General features: G+C 45.2%; 1 protein-coding gene across 1 annotated transcript in view; it reads left to right on the plus strand.

The window, feature by feature from the left end:
• LOC146027299 (cytochrome P450 4B1-like) overlaps positions 1-20,815 on the plus strand; it is a 44,505-nt gene extending 23,690 nt beyond the window's left edge. The window contains exons 4-12 of the mRNA XM_083158232.1: positions 5,563-5,690; positions 6,403-6,527; positions 11,664-11,815; positions 13,068-13,174; positions 15,095-15,285; positions 15,825-15,958; positions 17,828-17,892; positions 20,135-20,217; positions 20,391-20,815. Of these exons, the coding sequence (XP_083014358.1) occupies positions 5,563-5,690; positions 6,403-6,527; positions 11,664-11,815; positions 13,068-13,174; positions 15,095-15,285; positions 15,825-15,958; positions 17,828-17,892; positions 20,135-20,217; positions 20,391-20,562 (1,157 nt within the window). The 3' untranslated portion in view covers positions 20,563-20,815. The remainder of the gene's footprint in view (positions 1-5,562; positions 5,691-6,402; positions 6,528-11,663; positions 11,816-13,067; positions 13,175-15,094; positions 15,286-15,824; positions 15,959-17,827; positions 17,893-20,134; positions 20,218-20,390) is intronic.
• The last annotated feature ends 1,878 nt before the right edge of the window (positions 20,816-22,693 follow it).

Genomic DNA, 22,693 nt, shown 5'->3' on the forward strand with positions numbered 1-22,693 from the left:
TCCAACCTACACTGTATCCCGCACTGTATCCAACCTACACTGTATCCCACACTGTATCCAACCTACACTGTATCCCGCACTGTATCCAACCTACACTGTATCCCGCACTGTATCCAACCTACACTGTATCCTGCACTGTATCAAACCTACACTGTATCCTGCACTGTATCCAACCTACACTGTATCCCGCACTTTATCCAACCTACACTGTATCCCGCACTGTATCCGATGGACACTGTATCCAACCTGCACTGTATCCAAAACACACTATGCCCCACACTGTGGGCCAGATGCACTAAGCTTCAAAAGCAATAAAATAGAGAGTGATAAACAACCAGCCAATCAGCTCCCACCTGCCATGACAGGAGCTGATTGGCTGGTTGTTTATCACTCTCCATTGTATCACTTTTGAAGCTTAGTGCATCTGGTCCCCTATCTGATCTGCACTGTATTTAACCTACACTGTATCCAACACAAACTATATCCCGCACTGTATTCAACCTGCTCTATATGCTATATCCCACACTGTTTCAGACCCACACAAAATCCCACGCCCTGTTTGCAGCTGCAGTGGAATGTGGACAAATAGCACTATGTGGAGTAATGTGAATAACAAACACTACTATGTGGTGTAATGTGAATCGGTACTAATATGTGGCCATGCCCCTTCATAGTTAAGCCACGCCTATAAATGTCCACTGAAAATGCACTGTCCATTTTTTTTAGTATTGGGGGCACCAATTCACTTCCTGATACACAGCACCAAAATGTCTAGTTACGGCATTGCTCTCCCTTATTTGGCTCTGACAAATAATAATGATTGACTCTCACAAATTATAATGTCCAGTGTGATTCTGGGATTTGACTCTAGGAGATGAATATGTCCCTCAGCTAGCCGTAATGTTTACTTAATTATTCAGATATTTGTCATATAGAATAATACTACACTAGGCCTATGCCCGATAGTTACTGTCCCAGGGTTGGACTTTGCACGTTGTGTCATCTTCTGATACAAACACAGAGGCAGGGAGAGATAATGCTTCCTTTGTTTGTTGCGGTTCATACTGATAGGTAACGTTGTCGTTTTCCTCTGGCATTTGTGCTGTGTGACAGGAATAGAATAGGCTTAAAGCCCCCCCATAAACCAGAACGACATTGGACCCAAACGTCCGATGTCGACTGGTCGTGCTACGGATTGTGTGCACATCATGTGACTACAGCTAAGCTGGCCATACACTAGTTCAATTTGCCCACTTTTCACCCGATGGATCGGGCCGAGAAATCGGGTAAAAATTGGCCAAAATCGGATTTGTTTGACATTCAATCCGATGCGCACTGGACTTTCTTCCAGGTCCATCCTCTCTACTGACTTTTATTTGGGTGTGTCTGCCCCAAGATGGAGCTGATGTCCTGTGACGTCAGCTGCCCGCCCCCGGCAGGCATCGGCCTGGCCACAGGGCTTTCCCATGGGCGACCCCCGTCCCCGCCGCCGTCAGCCCCAATCATTGTGAACGGCTCTTACACTATGCAAGTTTCTGATACCAGTAGCAAAGGGGAGCTGCACATGTGCAGTATATAGCATGCGCATGCTCAGATCCTCAAAAATTGGAACAATGCCTCGCCGTTCCATGGTCCCAGTAACATGCATGCACCTTCTCCTTTCTAACACTCCAGACTTCTGCTGAATCTGCTGCTTTCTAACTTTCACTTCCTGTCTTCCCCCCTCTGCAGGAGGCTTGCATGTGATCATTGCCTGATTTCTAAACTTCTCCCAATCAGTGCACAGGAAATATCCCTAGCTATGCATGATAAAACTAAATAGTTAACTCTTGCAGTACCAGGGTATTATACTCTTCCGTGTCCAAATCCAGGGTGGGACCCGGCATTTGCTATGTGAAAGGGGTACTATTCACATATAAGTCAGCCGGAGTTCTCTCTGGGATCCTTTCCCACATTCTGTTTGTACAGTATCCCAGCTTCTCAACCCATAAGTGGTCACTGAGCTCACATGTAACATAGTAACATAGTAATTAAGGTTAACCTGTCTTTGTATTCTAGTGATTCAAGACCTTTTACTAGCTTAGTCGCCCTTCTCTGTACCTGTTCCAATTCATTTATGTCCTTTTTAAGGTCCGGTGCCCAGAACTGAACACAGTATTCCAAGTGTGGTTTCACCAATGCCTTGTACATTCACTGTCACTTTGGCATCCCTTGAATCCATTCCATTTTTAATGCATGCCAGTGTCCAGTTTGCTTTTGCTGCTTCACTTGAGCAGTGTGCTGCACTATTACCAATTATTCATCTATGATGACCCCAAGTCCTTCTCTACAGCAGAATTTCCTGTAATAACTCCATTTAGCCTATAAGTAGCTTGTTCATTTTTGTTCCCATAATGAATAACTTTACATTTATCAACTTTAAACTGCATTTTCCACCTTTCCAGTTGAATTAAGTCATCCTCTCCCGAGTTAATTTCCTTACTCAATTTTGTGTCAGCCATAAACATTGCAATTGTACTCACAATGTCACTGCCTATATCATTAATGAATATATTAAACAAGGTGGGTCCCAATATTGAACCTTGCGGGACTCCACTTTGGACCTTACTCCAGCTGGAATTTATGCCATTTACCACCACTCTCTGTCCCTGATTGTGCAACCAGTTTATAATCCAATTACAAATGTTATCTCCTAACCCTAAATGACATAGTTTTATTAATAACCGTTTATGAGGCACCGCTCTAGCGAAATCAATAAGTATTACATCAAGAGATTTACCTAAATCCAGCCCCCGTTCCTCATAGAAGCTTATCAATCTATTTTTGACTAACCCATGCTGCGCCTTACTTATCACCTTCTCCTGTTCTAAGAATTTTTGGATACTATCTCTTATTATTCCTTGTAATATTTTCCCCACAATGGATGTAAGGCTGACCGGTCTATAATTTTCAGGGTTAGTTTTGCTACCTTTATTCCCAGAGCCGGCCTTAGGCATAGGCCAACTAGGCAATTGCCTAGGGCATTTGGAATGCCTAAGGGCATCAGCAGCTTCTGCTGATTAAAATGATATGCAGCATGCCTATTTTGTGTGTGTGAGTCAGGCTGTTAGCGGCTGTGCAAGTCCTGTCTGCGGGTGGGTTGGTTGTGCAATAGTGTTCGGCATATGTGTAAGGGGCATTATGTGTGTCATGTGTATAAGGGCATTAATAATGTGTGACATATGTGTAAGGGGCATTATGTGTGTCATTATGTGTATGAGGGGCACAAATAAAGGTTGGCATAATGTGTAAGGGGCATTATGGTTATAAGGACATTGATAATGTGTGTCATGTGTAAGGGGCATTACTGTGTGGTATTATCAGGGGTGCCGAGAGAAAGGGGTAGGGGGTACAATTTACCCAGGCCAAAGACTGATGGAAGGGCCCGTGGGGGCCCCGTCCCCTTAAGTGACAGCAGCTGCTGCAGCTCTTCTCCTCTGCCCAGCACACACTGCTTTATGCTGGGTTGCAGTGTGGCCATGGAGGTGCTTAAAATACAATATTTTCTCAGGATTTTTTTCTAATGGTATAATGTGAATAATATGAGGAGTAATGTACATAAGGTAAAGTGGTACTACTATGTGATGTAACGTGAATAAGGGACACCATCGCATGTAGTTGCACTACTGTGTGGCATAATTTGAATTGGGGGTACTATTGTGTGGCCATGCCCCTTCCCAGCAAGAACACACCCCTGTTTGGGCTCCGCACCGAATGGGTGCGCTGTTTCTATTTAAAATATTGTGGGTAGGAGCACCAAAATGATGACTGCTATGATGAGGGTTGATGATGCTGGGAAAGGGGAGCAGGGTCAGAGGCGGAACTAGTGGCAGTGCTAGGGGGCACCAGCCAAAATCTTGCCTAGGGCATAATTTAGGCTAGGGCCGGCTCTGTTTATTCCATATTTGTACTATGTTAGCTATGCGCCAGTCCCTTGGTACCGTCCCCGAGTTAATTGATTCCTTGAATATCAGATATAATGGTAGTGCTATGACAGAACTCAGTTCTTTTGGTATCCTAGGGTGTATTTCCTCCGGGCCAGATTTGTTGCTATTTAGGTCCTGTAATCAATTTTGACTATTTCCTCACTCAAACATACAGTTTGGGAGCAATAAAGAGCCGAGCATTTAATCTGTGGGAGATCTTCGGAAGATTCTTCCCTTGTAAATACTGAAGCAAAAAATGTATTAACTAATTCCGCTTTCTCTTTTCCTTCTATTACCAGGGTACCCTGCTAATTTTTTAGTGGGCTAATATTTTCCTTCTTTAACCATTTCCCATTTATATAACTGTAGATTTTTTGGGGATTAGATTTGCTATCTGCAGCTATTTTACATTCAGTCTCTAATTTTGCCATCTTGATTGTATTTTTACATTTCTTATTACATTCTTTATATGCATCAAATGATTCAGGTGTTCCATATTGGTTTCCTTTTGACATTTGTTCTTTTATTTACCCGAGGCATAAATTTATCAGTGCCCTCCTGCAGTATTTTTTAAAAAGTTTGCCACCTTTAGTAATATCTATACTTCTTAATTCTGCGTGTCAAAACCACGTGCCCTTGTTTCACTCTTATACCCTATACCAGTGGTTCCCAAACGGTGTGCCGTGGCTCCCTGGGGTGCCTAGGGACACTTGCAGGGATGCCACGGGTATCAATTCAAATTATTTATGGTTAATTATTTATGAGCAAAACCAGTGCTGGTGGCTACCAATCATAAAATGTGTACAAGCAGAAGCAAGTTCTGCCCTTTACCACATAACTGACCCTAAGAATCGCATATAAACCCAATCTAATAAAAAAAAAAATTGGCCTAGGTGTGCCGTGAAAAAAATTTGATACTCTACTAGGGTGCAGTGCTTCAAAAAAGATTGGGAACCCCTGCCCTATACTATAGAGCAGGTATGGGAAACCTTCGGCCCTCCAGCTGTTGATGAACTATATATATATATATATATATATATATATATATTCTAGAACAGAAGAATTTGGGCCACTTTAAAAGACAATTTTTATTTAGTAAAACATAGAACAAAAGATCAGGTCACGTACCGCAGACAGCGGCTCTTACTTGCCGCAAGTCAACAGTATGGAATGGTACAGAGTACCTAGCCAATGTTTGAGCGGTTACACTATCTCCAGCTCCACAGTCACGCTGACGCTAGGCCACGCCCTACGCATTTCATCACACCGGATTTCGTCAGAGGGCGTTGCAGTAGAGCACTTGAATAATCCACTCAGTGCACATCAAGGACCCCCCCCCCCACATGACATCAGCAGTCAGCCAATCACAAAGAAACATGCTTGTGGAGTTCTTCTGACCTCTATTGTGACTATTTTGCACTATTTCTTGGTGTCACTGTCGATAGGACAAACTGTGACATTGGACTGTGGTGCATTGTTCTTGTTCACATTGTAGCACATTCCTAATCACACATACCAATGTACCAATGTGACCACTGGTTTAACCTTCTTACTGACTTTCTTGTCTTATTAGTAACACTTCTGTACATTTCTTTAGGTGAAGGATTATTGATCACCTCTGGGCAAAAGTGGTTCCATCTCCGGAAATTGCTGACACCGGCCTTTCACTATGATGTCCTAAAGCCTTATGTGAAGCTGATGGGTGATTGCACTAAAATCATGATGGTAAAGACCTGTTTCTACAACTGTCAGACAGTAGCACTGTGAGGCTGTGTGGAGCACACACACACGAGATTGACAGTCAGCAGTGGTTGGGGGAGGAGACAGTGACATGGTCCTAGATGTACATTTTTGAGCACCAAAGAATATTTTTGAAAGAGAACACAACGTTTATAGAGAGATGCCCTCCTCTGCTCTCACACAACTCGCTGGACCAGCCCATGTTACTAATGCTCCACTGGGTAGGATTGGCCAACAAGCATAGACGGTTTAGAAAGCATTGATGGACAGCCACAGAAATATCAATGTCTGATCCCAATACGGAATCCCTCCCACAGCATGCACAGATGCCGACTGCACGTGTGCACAAGTAATACTTCAATGGCTAATACGGGGTTTCTACACTTTACAGCAATGCATCAATGGTGTGAGCAATCAATGGTCAATCCTGCCACTGGGTTTTGTCTACAATTATTGACGAAAGAGGGATGGAGAACCAATGTAAAACTGCACAAAATGGCTAGGAATAGCTAGGATAGGTCAGTCCACTAACACTGATGGTGTTACCCATATTGTTAGCATAGTTGAACATACAGGACTCTGCTATGTAATGTGGGTGTGTCAGTTTAAGGAGCATGTTTGAGGAGGGATAAACTCCTAACTAGGAGGGTAATCCAAAAGTATATTACCCCTTTATATAGACTGTATGTTGTTTCAGGACAAATGGGAACGGCGCCTCCAAGATCACAAGCCACTGGAGATTTCCAATGATGCCAGCCTCATGACCGTGGACAGCATCATGAGATGTGCCTTCAGTCACCATAGCAACTGCCAGATGGACAGGTAAACTATGATAGTTTTAGCCAGCATTGCAATGTGTCCTAGATTTCCAACATTGTCCAAAGGGAGAATGTAAAGGGTAGGATCTTGTAAAAGTGCATACCAAATGCCAAATTTGCAGCAGTTTTTTTTAAAGGTTAGACCAACCTGGTTTTGTCTTTTAAAGACTGAGGCTTTAACGCACCCTCCCATGCGGTTTCCAAAATTATGAATAGCACTGCCCATGCATGAAGATTAAAAGTAGTAGTGGGAGTCTACATTCATTATCAAGCACATGTGCATACCCTCCAACATGACCTATTCCGACAGGTACAAAATGCTCTCTGTTTGTGGACTTCCTGGCCTGTGGCAGTTGCAGAGCTGGGGATGCAGCACAGTCCAAAATTCAAATAGGGAATCTACACCAACTGCTACTGAGTTCCAGCCACCGATTTTTGGCACTAGCAGTTAGTTTGGCTCCCCTATATGAATTTTGGCGGTGCAACCCACACCTGCAACTGCCACTGTCCAGGAAGTCCAGAAACAGAGCATGAACATGAATGTTGGAGGGTATGTCTGTACATGAATGTTGGAGGGTATGCCTGCACATGAATGTTGGAGGGTATGCCTGCACATGAATGTTGGAGGGTATGTCTGCACATGAATGTTGGAGGGTATGCCTGCACATGAATGTTGGAGGGTATGCCTGCACATTAATGTTGGAGGGTATGCCTGCACATAAATGTTGGAGAGTATGCCTGCACATGAATGTTGGAGGGTATGCCTGCACATGAATGTTGGAGGGTATGCCTGCACATGAATGTTGGAGGGTATGCCTGCACATAAATGTTGGAGGGTATGCCTGCACATGAATGTTGGAGGGTATGCCTGCACATGAATGTTGGAGGGTATGCCTGCACATAAATGTTGGAGGGTAGCCCTGCACATGAATGTTGGAGGGTATGCCTGCACATGAATGTTGGAGGGTATGCCTGCACATGAATGTTGGAGGGTATGCCTGCACATGAATGTTGGAGAGTATGTCTGCACATGAATGTTGGAGAGTATCCCTGCACATGAATGTTGGAGGGTATGTCTGCACATGAATGTTGGAGAGTATGCCTGCACATGAATGTTGGAGGGTATGCCTGCACATGAATGTTGGAGGGTATGCCTGCACATGAATGTTGGAGGGTATGCCTGCACATGAATGTTGGAGGGTATGCCTGCACATGAATGTTGGAGGGTATGACTGCACATGAATGTTGGAGAGTATGTCTGCACATGAATGTTGGAGGGTATGCCTGCACATGAATGTTGGAGAGTATGCCTGCACATGAATGTTGGAGGGTATGCCTGCACATGAATGTTGGAGGGTATGCCTGCACATGAATGTTGGAGGGTATATATGCACATGAATGTTGGAGGGTATGTCTGCACATGAATGTTGGAGGGTATGCCTGCACATGAATGTTGGAGGGTATGTCTGCACATGAATGTTGGAGAGTATGCCTGCACATGAATGTTGGAGAGTATGCCTGCACATGAATGTTGGAGGGTATGCCTGCACATGAATGTTGGAGGGTATGCCTGCACATGAATGTTGGAGGGTATATATGCACATGAATGTTGGAGGGTACGCCTGCACATGAATGTTGGAGGGTATGCCTGCACATGAATGTTGGAGGGTATGCCTGCACATGAATGTTGGAGGGTATGCCTGCACATGAATGTTGGAGGGTATGCCTGCACATGAATGTTGGAGGGTATGCCTGCACATTAATGTTGGAGGGTATGCCTGCACATGAATGTTGGAGAGTATGCCTGCACATGAATGTTGGAGGGTATGCCTGCACATGAATGTTGGAGGGTATGCCTGCACATGAATGTTGGAGGGTGTGCCTGCACATGAATGTTGGTGGGTATGCCTGCACATGAATGTTGGAGGGTATGCCTGCACATGAATGATGGAGAGTATGCCTGCACATGAATGTTGGAGGGTATGTCTGCACATGAATGTTGGAGGGTATATATGCACATGAATGTTGGAGGGTACGCCTGCACATGAATGTTGGAGGGTATGCCTGCACATGAATGTTGGAGGGTATGCCTGCACATGAATGTTGGAGGGTATGCCTGCACATGAATGTTGGAGGGTATGCCTGCACATGAATGTTGGAGAGTATGCCTGCACATGAATGTTGGAGAGTATGCATGCACAAGAATGTTGGAGAGTATGCCTGCACATTAATGTTGGAGGGTATGCCTGCACATGAATGTTGGAGGGTATGCCTGCACATGAATGTTGGAGAGTATGCATGCACAAGAATGTTGGAGAGTATGCCTGCACATGAATGTTGGAGAGTATGCATGCACAAGAATGTTGGAGAGTATGCCTGCACATGAATGTTGGAGGGTATGCCTGCACATGAATGTTGGAGGGTATGCCTGCACATGAATGTTGGAGAGTATGCATGCACAAGAATGTTGGAGAGTATGCCTGCACATTAATGTTGGAGGGTATGCCTGCACATGAATGTTGGAGGGTATGCCTGCAGATGAATGTTGGAGGGTATGCCTGCACATGAATGTTGGAGGGTATGCCTGCACATGAATGTTGGAGAGTATGCCTGCACATGAATGTTGGAGGGTATGCCTGCACATGAATGTTGGAGAGTATGCCTGCACATGAATGTTGGAGAGTATGCCTGCACATGAATGTTGGAGAGTATGCCTGCACATGAATGTTGGAGAGTATGCCTGCACATGAATGTTGGAGGGTATGCCTGCACATGAATGTTGGAGGGTATGCCTGCACATAAATGTTGGAGGGTAGCCCTGCACATGAATGTTGGAGGGTATGCCTGCACATGAATGTTGGAGGGTATGCCTGCACATGAATGTTGGAGGGTATGCCTGCACATGAATGTTGGAGAGTATGTCTGCACATGAATGTTGGAGAGTATCCCTGCACATGAATGTTGGAGGGTATGTCTGCACATGAATGTTGGAGAGTATGCCTGCACATGAATGTTGGAGGGTATGCCTGCACATGAATGTTGGAGGGTATGCCTGCACATGAATGTTGGAGGGTATGCCTGCACATGAATGATGGAGAGTATGTCTGCACATGAATGTTGGAGGGTATGCCTGCACATGAATGTTGGAGAGTATGCCTGCACATGAATGTTGGAGGGTATGCCTGCACATGAATGTTGGAGGGTATGCCTGCACATGAATGTTGGAGGGTATGCCTGCACATGAATGTTGGAGGGTATGTCTGCACATGAATGTTGGAGAGTATGCCTGCACATGAATGTTGGAGGGTATGCCTGCACATGAATGTTGGAGGGTATGCCTGCACATGAATGTTGGAGGGTATCCCTGCACATGAATGTTGGAGGGTATGTCTGCACATGAATGTTGGAGAGTATGCCTGCACATGAATGTTGGAGGGTATGCCTGCACATGAATGTTGGAGGGTATGACTGCACATGAATGTTGGAGAGTATGTCTGCACATGAATGTTGGAGGGTATGCCTGCACATGAATGTTGGAGAGTATGCCTGCACATGAATGTTGGAGGGTATGCCTGCACATGAATGTTGGAGGGTATGCCTGCACATGAATGTTGGAGGGTATATATGCACATGAATGTTGGAGGGTACGCCTGCACATGAATGTTGGAGGGTATGCCTGCACATGAATGTTGGAGGGTATGCCTGCACATGAATGTTGGAGGGTATGCCTGCACATGAATGTTGGAGGGTATGCCTGCACATGAATGTTGGAGGGTATGCCTGCACATTAATGTTGGAGGGTATGCCTGCACATGAATGTTGGAGAGTATGCCTGCACATGAATGTTGGAGGGTATGCCTGCACATGAATGTTGGAGGGTATGCCTGCACATGAATGTTGGAGGGTGTGCCTGCACATGAATGTTGGTGGGTATGCCTGCACATGAATGTTGGAGGGTATGCCTGCACATGAATGATGGAGAGTATGCCTGCACATGAATGTTGGAGGGTATGTCTGCACATGAATGTTGGAGGGTATATATGCACATGAATGTTGGAGGGTACGCCTGCACATGAATGTTGGAGGGTATGCCTGCACATGAATGTTGGAGGGTATGCCTGCACATGAATGTTGGAGGGTATGCCTGCACATGAATGTTGGAGGGTATGCCTGCACATGAATGTTGGAGGGTATGCCTGCACATGAATGTTGGAGAGTATGCCTGCACATGAATGTTGGAGGGTATGCCTGCACATGAATGTTGGAGAGTATGCCTGCACATGAATGTTGGAGAGTATGCCTGCACATGAATGTTGGAGAGTATGCCTGCACATGAATGTTGGAGAGTATGCCTGCACATGAATGTTGGAGGGTATGTCTGCACATGAATGTTGGAGGGTATGTCTGCACATGAATGTTGGAGAGTATGCCTGCACATGAATGTTGGAGGGTATGCCTGCACATGAATGTTGGAGGGTATGCCTGCAGATGAATGTTGGAGGGTATGCCTGCACATTAATGTTGGAGGGTATGCCTGCACATGAATGTTGGAGAGTATGCCTGCACATGAATGTTGGAGGGTATGCCTGCACATGAATGTTGGAGGGTATGTCTGCACATGAATGTTGGAGAGTATGCCTGCACATGAATGTTGGAGGGTATGCCTGCACATGAATGATGGAGAGTATGCCTGCACATGAATGTTGGAGGGTATGCCTGCACATGAATGTTGGAGGGTATGCCTGCACATGAATGTTGGTGGGTATGCCTGCACATGAATGTTGGAGGGTATGCCTGCACATGAATGATGGAGAGTATGCCTGCACATGAATGTTGGAGGGTATGTCTGCACATGAATGTTGGAGGGTATATATGCACATGAATGTTGGAGGGTACGCCTGCACATGAATGTTGGAGGGTATGCCTGCACATGAATGTTGGAGGGTATATATGCACATGCCTGCACATGAATGTTGGAGGGCTAGGAACCCGCATCTAATGCCATCTGAAGATGCCGTTAAGTGACACTTTCATGACCAAACATTTATATGCATTATGGTGCATGCAATTATGTTTATTTGCAGAGTAATATGCATCAATAAGCTGTTTCAACTAACTTATTGTTGTTGTTTTTTTGCAGTGAAAATCCCTATGTTAAAGCTGTATATGAGATCTCTTATTTGGTAGACCACAGGTTCCGTCATTTTATCTATCATAATGACTTTATTTACTCCCTGAGCCCACATGGATACCGCTTCCGGAAAGCACTGAAAATTGCACATGGCCATACAGGTAATCTATGTGCCATAAATCCATTAACAGATCAGATTATCAGAATAGAAGGTGTGGCCACATACAGGAGGGGGTGTGGCCATGTCTACAGTACTAAAGTAGAGGTGTTTCTTGCGGCGTTACATGGCTCACTACGCCGCACAATCAGAATCACCCCCTTAATTCCTGCTGCAGTATACAGGCCCTTATTCACATCTGATCGCAGTACAAATATGTTCTCAAAATGGGCAAAACCTTGTGCACACACAGGCATTTATCGCTGGCAATATGGTTGCTGAGCAACCATATTGCCAGCGTTTGGAGTGTGCACCGGCGATAAATCCAGTCCAGCTGATTCCCTCTGCGGCTCCCTGGCAGAGGTTCCCTTTTATCAGCGACCATCTCTGGTCGCTGATGAAAAGGAGACACTGAGCAATATATTCCCCGTGTGTACACAGCTTTTGATTTGAGGGAGTTATTTTCTTTCTGTGCAGGGTAAATACTGGCTGCATTATTTTTACACTGCAATTTTGATGCCCATAGCAAATCTATTGTTTTGGGGCGTGACAAGTATGATAATGAATGGAGGCCTAACACAATTGAATTTCACATGAGACACTGAATCACCCATAGTGTTTTCTCCCTGATTCATATGCTGCGACATTTATGATGCAAAATGTAACTGCTCCAGATCTGCCCACTTTAGTGGAAGTTTCCCCCCATACTTGCTAACAGGGTAGAACAGTCCTGCAGTGGTAAAAGGGGAATTCCCAATAGGCCCAATTCCTTCCTCTAATATCAGAATCCAACCTGTGCACTCATTGTTCCTCTATTATAAGTTTAGATATGTTGCCTCCAATGGCTTTCCAAGCTTCAGTGCATGCTGGTCTCACCCTGCGGTAACTGGCCACACCCCTTAAGCCTAGGCCCTGCCCCCTGTATTTCCTTTCACGCACCAGTCCAACAATGCTTGCCATTTCCTTGACTGCAGGATGCCATGATTTGTAGGATTGAGTAATGCAGTCTCTCAGACAATCAGTGGGGTGGTTCCACTGACATTGGGGCAGTTGGGCTGTATACCTGAATAAGCGTCCATAAGTGAGGCTGCTTATAGATAAATATTCATGAATCACTGGCATCTAGTGACCTGAAAGGATGTATACTACATAGTACATAGTCCTTAATGAGTGCATTACTTTTCTGCATTATTATGAATACTGGTTCAGCCTAATAATGAATGAACACAACATTTGTGTTTCCTGTACCGAACAAGACAGAGTAATAAAACAGAGAAAAGAACAACTGAAGAATGAGAGAGAGTTGGCCAAAATCAGCCAAAAGAGACATTTGGATTTTCTTGACATTCTTCTGTGCACAAAGGTGAGATGCCTATGTCCTGTGCTACACTGTATACTGCTGTGTCCTGTGCTACACTGTATACTGCTGTGTCCTGTACTACATTGTATGCTGCTGTGTCCTGTGCTACACTGTATACTGCTGTGTCCTGTGCTACACTTTATACTGCTGTGTCCTGTGCTACACTGTATACTGCTGTGTCCTGTACTACATTGTATGCTTCTGTGTCCTGTGCTACACTGTATACTGCTGTGTCCTGTGCTACATTGTATGCTGCTGTGTCCTGTGCTACACTGTATACTGCTGTGTCCTGTGCTACACTGTATACTGCTATGTCCTGTGCTACACTGTATACTGCTGTGTCCTGTGCTACATTGTATGCTGCTGTGTCCTGTGCTACACTGTATACGGCTGTGTCCTGTGCTACACTGTATACAGCTATGTCCTGTGCTACACTGTATACTGCTGTGTCCTGTGCTACATTGTATGCTGCTGTGTCCTGTGCTACACTGTATACGGCTGTGTCCTGTGCTATACTGTATACTGCTATGTCCTGTGCTATATTATATATTACTGTGTCCTGTGCTACATTATATACTGCTGTGTCCTGTAACCTGTATATTCCAACGTGTAGAATATAGGACTGGGATGGGGGGAGCGGCGATGTGTTGTTCTATTGGAGCAGTCCGGACAATGCAGGTGTTCCCTGACTGCTTGGGGGGAGGGTTTCAGTGGCTGCATGTTGTCACACAGACGCTGCCACCCAAAAAATGTTCAGCCTGCGTCTGACATTGCAACCAGACTGCCCAGCCAGGGGTCAGCCAGTGATGTGTGAGCACTTCGATGTGTAGCGCAGTGCTTGCACTTTAGCAATGTGCTTGCAAATTTTTGTGGGCACATCGCGGGGTGGGTCCTGGCATGGTGGCATTGCTGGGCCCCACCCCATCCGCATGCTAGCTGTGGCTTAGCGAATTCTCGCTAAATTACAACTCTAAATCAGACCCTAAGCTAGGTAGCAAAGGTATAAGAAGATACTCGGGAGTGGTGGTGGTGGGGGGGGGGGGGGGATGCTTATCAACAGAGATATATGATAACGGAATTAAGGACAACATCATTTTAATACCCACAACTGATAAAATATTATTTTCTGCACATATACAAACACACAATCAGATGTTTACTCATCATATTTACTTGAGTAAAGTATTTAAATAAATTCAGACAGAGCAGGTAATTGCTCTAATTTCTACTAAAACTTGTCCGAAATGATTCATTATTGTTCCACAAAGTTATAATACAATGCATTGGGTACACTGACAATTCCTATAGGATATAATCATAGGTCAACGGTTAGTAATCTCAAAGTGCTGATGTGAGTGTCTTTGTGTGGTGTCTGATTATATGCACTAGCATTCCACTCAGTGTGCAACCCCTGAGTCATCCTCATTCTGTTCCCCTGGGGTTTTCCCATAAGATACACATTCAACATTTGTGCGTGCACTCAGGGTAACACGTGCAGGAGGTCATTCTAGTTGCTTTGGTCCCCTGCGTGTTCGCACTGGGGACCAATGTCGAGCCTCTGTGCATGCACATATCTGCATGTGCATGGCTGCTGTCCAGGCGCCTTCGGTGACTTGCATAGTAGCCGTGGTGCTTGCAAAGGGGATGGGGGGGGGGGGGGGTGGGGGGGGTGTAGGTGGGTTGGAAGCAGGCAGGGGGCGTTCGTCTTGCGTTTCCTGGGCGTACCCACAAAAACACTGGGTGCCCACGGGAAAAAAACGGGTGTCCCCATGCGAATGCAGGCAGGCGGCTGATGTCACTGGACGTCAGCCTCACACCCAGTTCTCAGACCGGATGGCACAAGTCTAAGTCAGCCCATACTGATGCTCATGTTTCCACAAGCTAGAGTCAGAATATAATTTTATGTTACATATCTCTCATTAGGATGAAAATGGGCAGCATCTGAGTGATAAAGAAATGCGATCAGAGGTGGACGCATTCATGTTTGCGGGACATCATACGACGGCCTCTGCAATCTCTTGGATAATTTACTGTATGTCCAAGTACCCCGAGTACCAGGAGAGATGTTACGAGGAGATGAGAGAGGTCCTGGGAGACCGGGACACAGTGGAATGGTGAGAATCAGCTGTAAAATATCTCTATTCAGATTACATATCACAAGCAGTACTGTGCAGAGTATACAGTCATGGCATCTATGTCATAAATGCTTGGAATATTCCCATAATTTGGCCTGCCATGCCTTAATGATGCCATCACTTTCCCTACACATATGAATAGGACCTAGCCAATAGGGGATTCCCTGCTACTGTCAGTAACCGCCTGTTACTGACTCCATCCACTATGCAGTGGGCGGGGATATCGCTGCCACCCCCAGACTCCTACGACGTGGCGCCTGGAACCACGGTTACCTCCTCAGGCCCAAACACTGGCACCTGAGTACTACCTGCTGGGGTTGATGCGTCAACACGCTGCTGACAGACCCCTGGCTGGCGTTGGTTGGTTCCCCACTGGTCACGGACCAGACCTCTGCTAAGGTAGACTCATTAATATAGTATTATTACATTGTGAATCTCAGCACGTTTAGCAGTGAGTATGTATTGTGCATTGAAGGTACCGGGCCTCATAAGTGTTGTTGCTCTATATATGTTACCAGGGAAGACCTTGGAAAAATGTCATACATCCCAATGTTTATAAAGGAGACCTTGCGGCTTTATCCTCCGGTTCCAGGAGTCGCCAGAAAGCTCAACAAACCAATCACTTTTTGCGATGGGCGGAGTCTTCCTGAAGGTTAGAGCAAGCAAATTTCTGCCAAACTGTGACAGCAGTATTACAAATACAAACGTGTGTGTGTGTTTATATATGGACCTTGTGACCGGTGGAACATACCATGTGCAGTGGCAGCAGCAAGGTCAGTGGAACACCATTTTGACTATCCATGCCACCATCTATTCCTTTTAGTAAAGGGTGGCGAGCGGAGTAGAGCAAGCCTACAGGCCCGAAGCATGGCAAACCTGCAAGGTACATTTTGGGTGTCCTCTTGACAACTTTCAGACTCCCCCTGCCCTCCCGCCTCATATGGTATGTCCGATCAGCAGAAACATTTACTGCATGGGATGTATATCCAACCATATTATACAGAGGTGTCACTAGGGTTGGTGTCACCTGGTGTAGTAACTCATGGTGTCACACCCCCCCCCCCCCCCCCACCTCCATGGACATCCTCCCATATCACACCTCACAGATTCCTTGGTAATGTTTTTGTACTAGTCTTACTTATAAATAAAAATTCTTGTATATCACTGATTGTAATGGAAATAGTAGTGATATAAACATAAAAAAATTAGCATTATACATTAAAATGACAATGTAATATGAAGAGCCTCCAGCAGCCTAACTAACCCCTCTCGCTGTTTGGCATTGTGGTTAAACAAACATGCAATTTGGCTCCCAGTACGCTATATACTGTTTGCAGGGCCGGATTAAAGGGGGGGGGGGGGGCGGCACAGGGGGTCAGTACCTATGTATCTAGGGCCCCCCTGTGGTTGGCGTGTATTTAATAAAAAATATTAGTTTTTTTGGTACTTGTTTCCTATCACGGCGCCCACTACGGCATTTGCGTAGTGGGCTATTCATGGTAGTAAAATCGCATTGCATCGCATGCCATTATTGTATGGCATGTGATCAGATATCGCATCCGATTTTACATCTAATAATGCACTAAAGATTAGTTAGCTGACACATCATTTAAAAAGTGATAGAAAATGTATATTGCAGCTAGATGGCTAAACGTGGATCTACCATTTTATTATTTCCTTAACGTCAAAATCATGCACTTGGGTCTCAGAAATCCAAAGACTCAATATAGTATAAATGGCACTATAATGGAAACTACAGAGGAAGAGAGGGATCTAGGTGTCACTATTTCAGGGGACTTAAAAGCAGGTAGGCAATGTAACAAAGCAATGAAGAAGGCAAGTCGGATGCTTGGTTGCATAGGGAGAGGAATCTGCAATAGAAAGAAAGAAGTAATAATGCCACTGTATAGGTCATTGGTACGACCTCATCTAGAGTACTGTGTTCAGTTCTGGAGGCCATATCTCCAGAAGGATATAAATACATTAGAGACTGTACAAAGAAGAGCAACTAAAATGGTGCATGGCCTACATCACAAAACGTACCAGGAAAGACTAAAAGATCTTAATATGTATACTTTAGAGCAGAGAAGGGAAAGGGGGGACATGATAGAAACTTTCAAATATATCAAGGGCTTTAACAAGGTACAGGTGGGAGACATTCTTCACAGGAAGAGGAGCAACAGAACACGAGGACATGCACTGAAACTAGAGGGAGGAAGATTCAGGGGAAATGTGAGGAAGAATTTTTTCACAGAAAGAGTAGTAGATAAGTGGAATAGCCTCCCATCAGAGGTGGTAGACGCAAATACAGTAGTACAATTTAAACATGCTTGGGATAAGCATATTGATATCCTTACATAAAAATAAGGATCAAATATGGTTTGAGGTAACATGTTTAAAAAAAGGGGCAGACTAGATGTGCCAAGTGGTTCTTATCTGCCGTCAAATTCTATGTTTCTATTCTATGTTTCTATGTCAATGGAAATGAAGCAATCCTGTATTGTTTGCTTATTTCCTGCAGGTTCCTATGTTATCCTGAGCCTGTACTGTGTAAACAGAAGTCCCAGTGTCTGGAAAGATCCAGAGGTGATGATGTAATATGCTATAATAATCATAATGTGTAGGGCAAGATCCTGTCCTAGGTGATCATAGAACTACAGAGGCTTCTCAGGCTGTGAGGAGGCACAAGGGGTTATTCAGACCTGATTGCATGGTTGCTACTTTGCAGAGACCTGCGATCAGGTAATCGCTGCCCTGCCAGAATTAAATTCGGGGGATAAAGTGGGGGAGGGGGAATGTAATGTTGAGGTGAAACTTGTTCAAAACTCTACCACTGTCCTTGGGGGGAGGGGATGGGGTAAATAGATGGCATAGGGAAATGAGTTCCACCACCTCTCCTTTCCTTTACCACTTTAAGCCCTGGGTAAATCCTGCCCTACGCAAGTCTGCGACAATTATACAGCCCTGCTATTAGTTGCAAATCCATACGCAATCAATCACTCACTATCGAATGAGTTTTAGTGTGCAGTCTCTAGGTAGCCCAGGACTTACTCAGCGGCTGCAATAGAAACACACTGCATGGGACCAGAGCTGACATCACATGACTTCCCTTTACAGTCTGGGCAGGCCTGTGCTTTCCCTGCCACTCACAGAAAAAAGCCAGTTACCACCCACACAGGGGCGCTTCAATAGAGGAGGAGGCCCGTGTGCAGCCTCCTCTGGCGGGCCTCCTCCTCTCTCCCAGCCGCAGCATTACATTTTTCCAGCAATGGGTGCAGTGTGCGCCCCTTGGGACTTAGGGGCCCACTGTGTGCACCGCGCACATTGCACTCATTGGGCCAGATGTATCAAGCTTCAAAAAGTGATGAAGTGGACAGTGATATACAAGCAGCCAATCAGCTCCTACCTGTTATTTTTCAAACCCAGCCTGTGGCATGGCAGGTAGGAGCTGATTGGCTGGCTGTTTATCACTCTCTATTTAATCACTTTTGAAGCTTGATACATCTGGCCCATTATAACTACGCCTCCGCAAACACCGACTATCTGTCAATCATGGAAGAACTGATGTTTGCCCAACTCTAATGAGGCTTAAGGGTTTAGTTAAATCTGAGACTTGGTCGTTTGAATAAGATTGTATCACTAAGTACAGTACAGTAGGTACATTATTAAAATTTGGGAACTGGGGCAATTTTGTATTGAAATCTATGGTTGATTTTTTTTCATCACAGAGGGTAATGCCAGATTTTTCTGCCGTTACCCTAAAGAAGCCTATGGGCTTCTTTTAGCATCCCCCGCTGCACTGGACCCTGCTGCACCGGACGCCGCCACCCGCCACCCTCTCACCTGCTGTGTTTTGGGGGCGTGGCCTATAATGGCGGCACTGCCACGAGGCCACGCCCCGTCTTTCCCCGCTGTGGGGGCATGCCTAGCAGCTGTATGACCTGCTGGCCAGCCCCCAGCCCCTCTGCCTGCAAGATTAGACGCTGTGCGCATGCGCACAATGTCTATTCACGGACGACAGGGGGGACTCACAACTGCCCCCCCCCCAACGCGGGACACTGCCGGCAGTGGGAGGGACGCGGAAATGTCCCAAAATACTGGGACCTTAACGAGATAAGCGGGACAGTTGGGAGGTATGTGTTCGGGCAGCCTCCTGCTGTGCTGTCCGGACCCAGTGACCTCCTCCTCTCTAGCAGCAGTACTTCCCCTTCTGGTAGAGGCTCCTTGGAGTAGGAGGTGAGAGGGACCTGCGGGGACCCTCTCACCTGGCGCGGGCAGTTTTGCAAACGGCAGCTCTTTTCGCAAGAGCTGTCCTTTGCGATACTAATTACATATGATAGTACATATGCTATTAGTACCAATGCAATTTGTGGTGGGATGTACCGCAAATGCTTAGTACATGCCACCCTTAATGAGAGAACAATCATTTGTTTTACCTTGACTGGGCAAGTGGAACATGTACATCATTTCAATTATGAATACTCTTTATTAGTAAAGGGATCACATATTGGGCCTGATTCAGGCCTGCACACTTGGCTGTGAGTGTCCTGAGCCCTCCGATCACTTGCCCCGCACGAGAGAAATCCCACGTCCGCAGCCGAGCACACAGGGGGAAAATCCATTCGTAATCACTCACCATTGATGGTGAGGGATGTATGGTGTAATCATGGCTACATCGCACATGCAACAGAGACCCAGACACTGTGATTAGTAGCCTCCTTCCCCCATGTTACAGTATATATGTATGTGCTTGTGTCTGGTGTATAACTATATACTTACTTATATAGTAACAAAGTAATCTGTGAACATTCTTTATATATTATATTAGGTGTTTGACCCATCACGATTCTCTGCGGACAATTCAGCAAGCAGACACCCTCATTCCTTTATTCCTTTCTCTGCCGGACCCAGGTAAGACTACAACAGAACAGCAATCTCAGTATATTCTATGAGTGATATATATATATATATATATATATATATATATATATGGTGTATGGGCTGGACGGCACTCACCCCCAATGTAATATCTGAAACTGACCTGCCATCCCTCCCTGTCTGCTACATTATATTGTGTTTTGCAGGAATTGCATTGGGCAGAACTTTGCTATGAACGAGCTGAAAACGGCAGTAGCTCTGATATTACAGAGATATGAGATCCTTCCAGCCCCTGAACATGAACCACAGGTCATTTCTCAAGTAGTTCTCAGCTCCCAGAATGGGATCTATGTGAATCTGAAGAAGCGGGAGGACTAGGAGTGACTGTGTGATCACGGCATCACATCGGAGAGCGCGCGGAACGTTCTACAGATGACAGTCCTCATACATCTGCTGAGCAACCTTATGGTGTGAATGTGGAGCAAAGTTTCGACACTAACTAGTGAATCGGTTGTCACAAGCAAAACCTTGACATGCCAATAATGGTCAACACATTAAAAGGTTGACTCCCAATTCGGGTAACGCATACTTTCGCTACACTCCACTGGCGTTTCGCTCCGCAGGTGCAGTCCACGTGGATTGGAAAGCACGAAAAAAGTAAAAGAAAAAAAAAATCAGGAAAAACTCATGTAGACCTTTTTATGTGTCAACCATTGACATTTCTACATTTCTACCTTTTGTCTATTTCGACCTTGTGCGTTTCGACCAATAGTGGTCGACTCTATTGACTGTGGAGCTATCAACTGGAACCAGATGAAACAAGGCTGGAGAATGGAAATCTAGCAGCTCTCTGATACACTGTATATGGTATACGGAATACTTTCATGGACCTATATACTTCTTATATGACATACCATCCCCATGTCCCAATTCATGCAATTTCATTCACCATAATGTACCACTGCAGAGTCCGCCTGTGCACAAAATAGCGCTGTTACTGCTTGTAAACACTAGGGGGCGCTTAAAACCAAATCATAGAACATAAGGCACCTGGCTTGGGTTAATGCCTACACTTGACCATATTCAATTATTTCTAATGTATTTTCAATTTAGTCTGATTACCAGGTATTTGGATAAATGTAGTTTGGAGGTAACCTAAGAAGACCATTTTTGGCCCGTGAGTCTGGTATTCTTCCAACCACACTAAGAACTCTAGAAAGAGATTTGGCCGTAAGTGAGCAACTTTGCTCATTCAAATTGTCTACCTAGGACCCAGCTCGGTCACTGCTGCAGCAGCAGGTGTCTACTTGTAATAAAAGCCTCCTAATGCAGCAGCAGGGATAGCTACGCCAACCACATACTGTATGAATTAACCCCAGTCTGCTAATCAAACACTACGCCAAACAGACAGCGCTAGTGAGAGATGTTCTAGGGAGAGGTGTTTTCTCCCTCTGGGGCTGCCAGTCGCTGTGATGTACAGAGTGACAGCTTCCAACAGGAAGCCAATTTTCTGCTGTTCCAACAGCCCTACCTGGCTTCTAGGGGCTGCAAGCGATGCAGTCCCTAGAAGCCAGTATTTGTGTGCATGCCCTGGTACCGTAGATGTTTGATAGAGACAATCAGACTTTTTTTTAAATAATAAATTCTATCTATTGTACCCATCACCCTTATTTCTCTGGTTTATTTATTGCTCCTGTATTACATATATTATGCAGCCTTAAGAGCGTGATCTCTCATCCTGTGATGTGAATACATTTCTAATTCCAGGAATACACAAATGCCATAACAAATGGAATATGGGGTGTTGGGATACTTGCAGACGTACTATTACACTAGTGTGATTCTTGATGTGACCCAAACTTGAACCAATACTCTGAATGAATTAGTCGGGTGGTCAGGATTAGTATCAGGTTCCCACAGACCTCAGTGTCCGCACAATGAAGCAGATCGGCTTTCTGGACATTGGAGTCTGGCAATCTGTCCACAGGGATTACAAGTTGCCTATAAACCCCGTATTTAATGTACATGTCACCCTTGTTCTGTCCTAATATTCTATTACTATTCTTGGTCTAAATCTACAATAACACTGAAAGATCCAGATGCAAGTAGAGGTTCTAGGTGCCCTAGGCTAATACACGTGTAGCTCCACTTGTAATGCTGCTAACACACGTGTGTGGGCGCTCAGGGACTCGCCAGTCATAGTCCTGGCGCTCTAGACTGCAGCCTAATCAGCCTATTGGTTAATCAGGAACCGTATCTACATTCAAGTCAAACACATCTTTATGCAAATATCTTTGGGCCCCTTACACTTGTGAGATTTTGTGAGATTTCATCCAATTTGAGTCAATTTATCTGACAAGATCTGATGTGCCGTCTGACAAAATCTTATGTGCCTGATGTGTAGGACACAATCCACAATCCTGTTCCATTGGGTATAACCAAGAGATTGGAAGAGATTGAACCTCCTGCACATAGGATAAATCTCGAGTTAATCAGTTCAATTTGTTGA

The sequence above is a fragment of the Crinia signifera genome, chromosome 8 (genome assembly GCF_055691185.1).
Source record: "Crinia signifera chromosome 8, ASM5569118v1, whole genome shotgun sequence".
In the NCBI taxonomy this organism is placed as follows: Eukaryota; Metazoa; Chordata; class Amphibia; order Anura; family Myobatrachidae; genus Crinia; species Crinia signifera.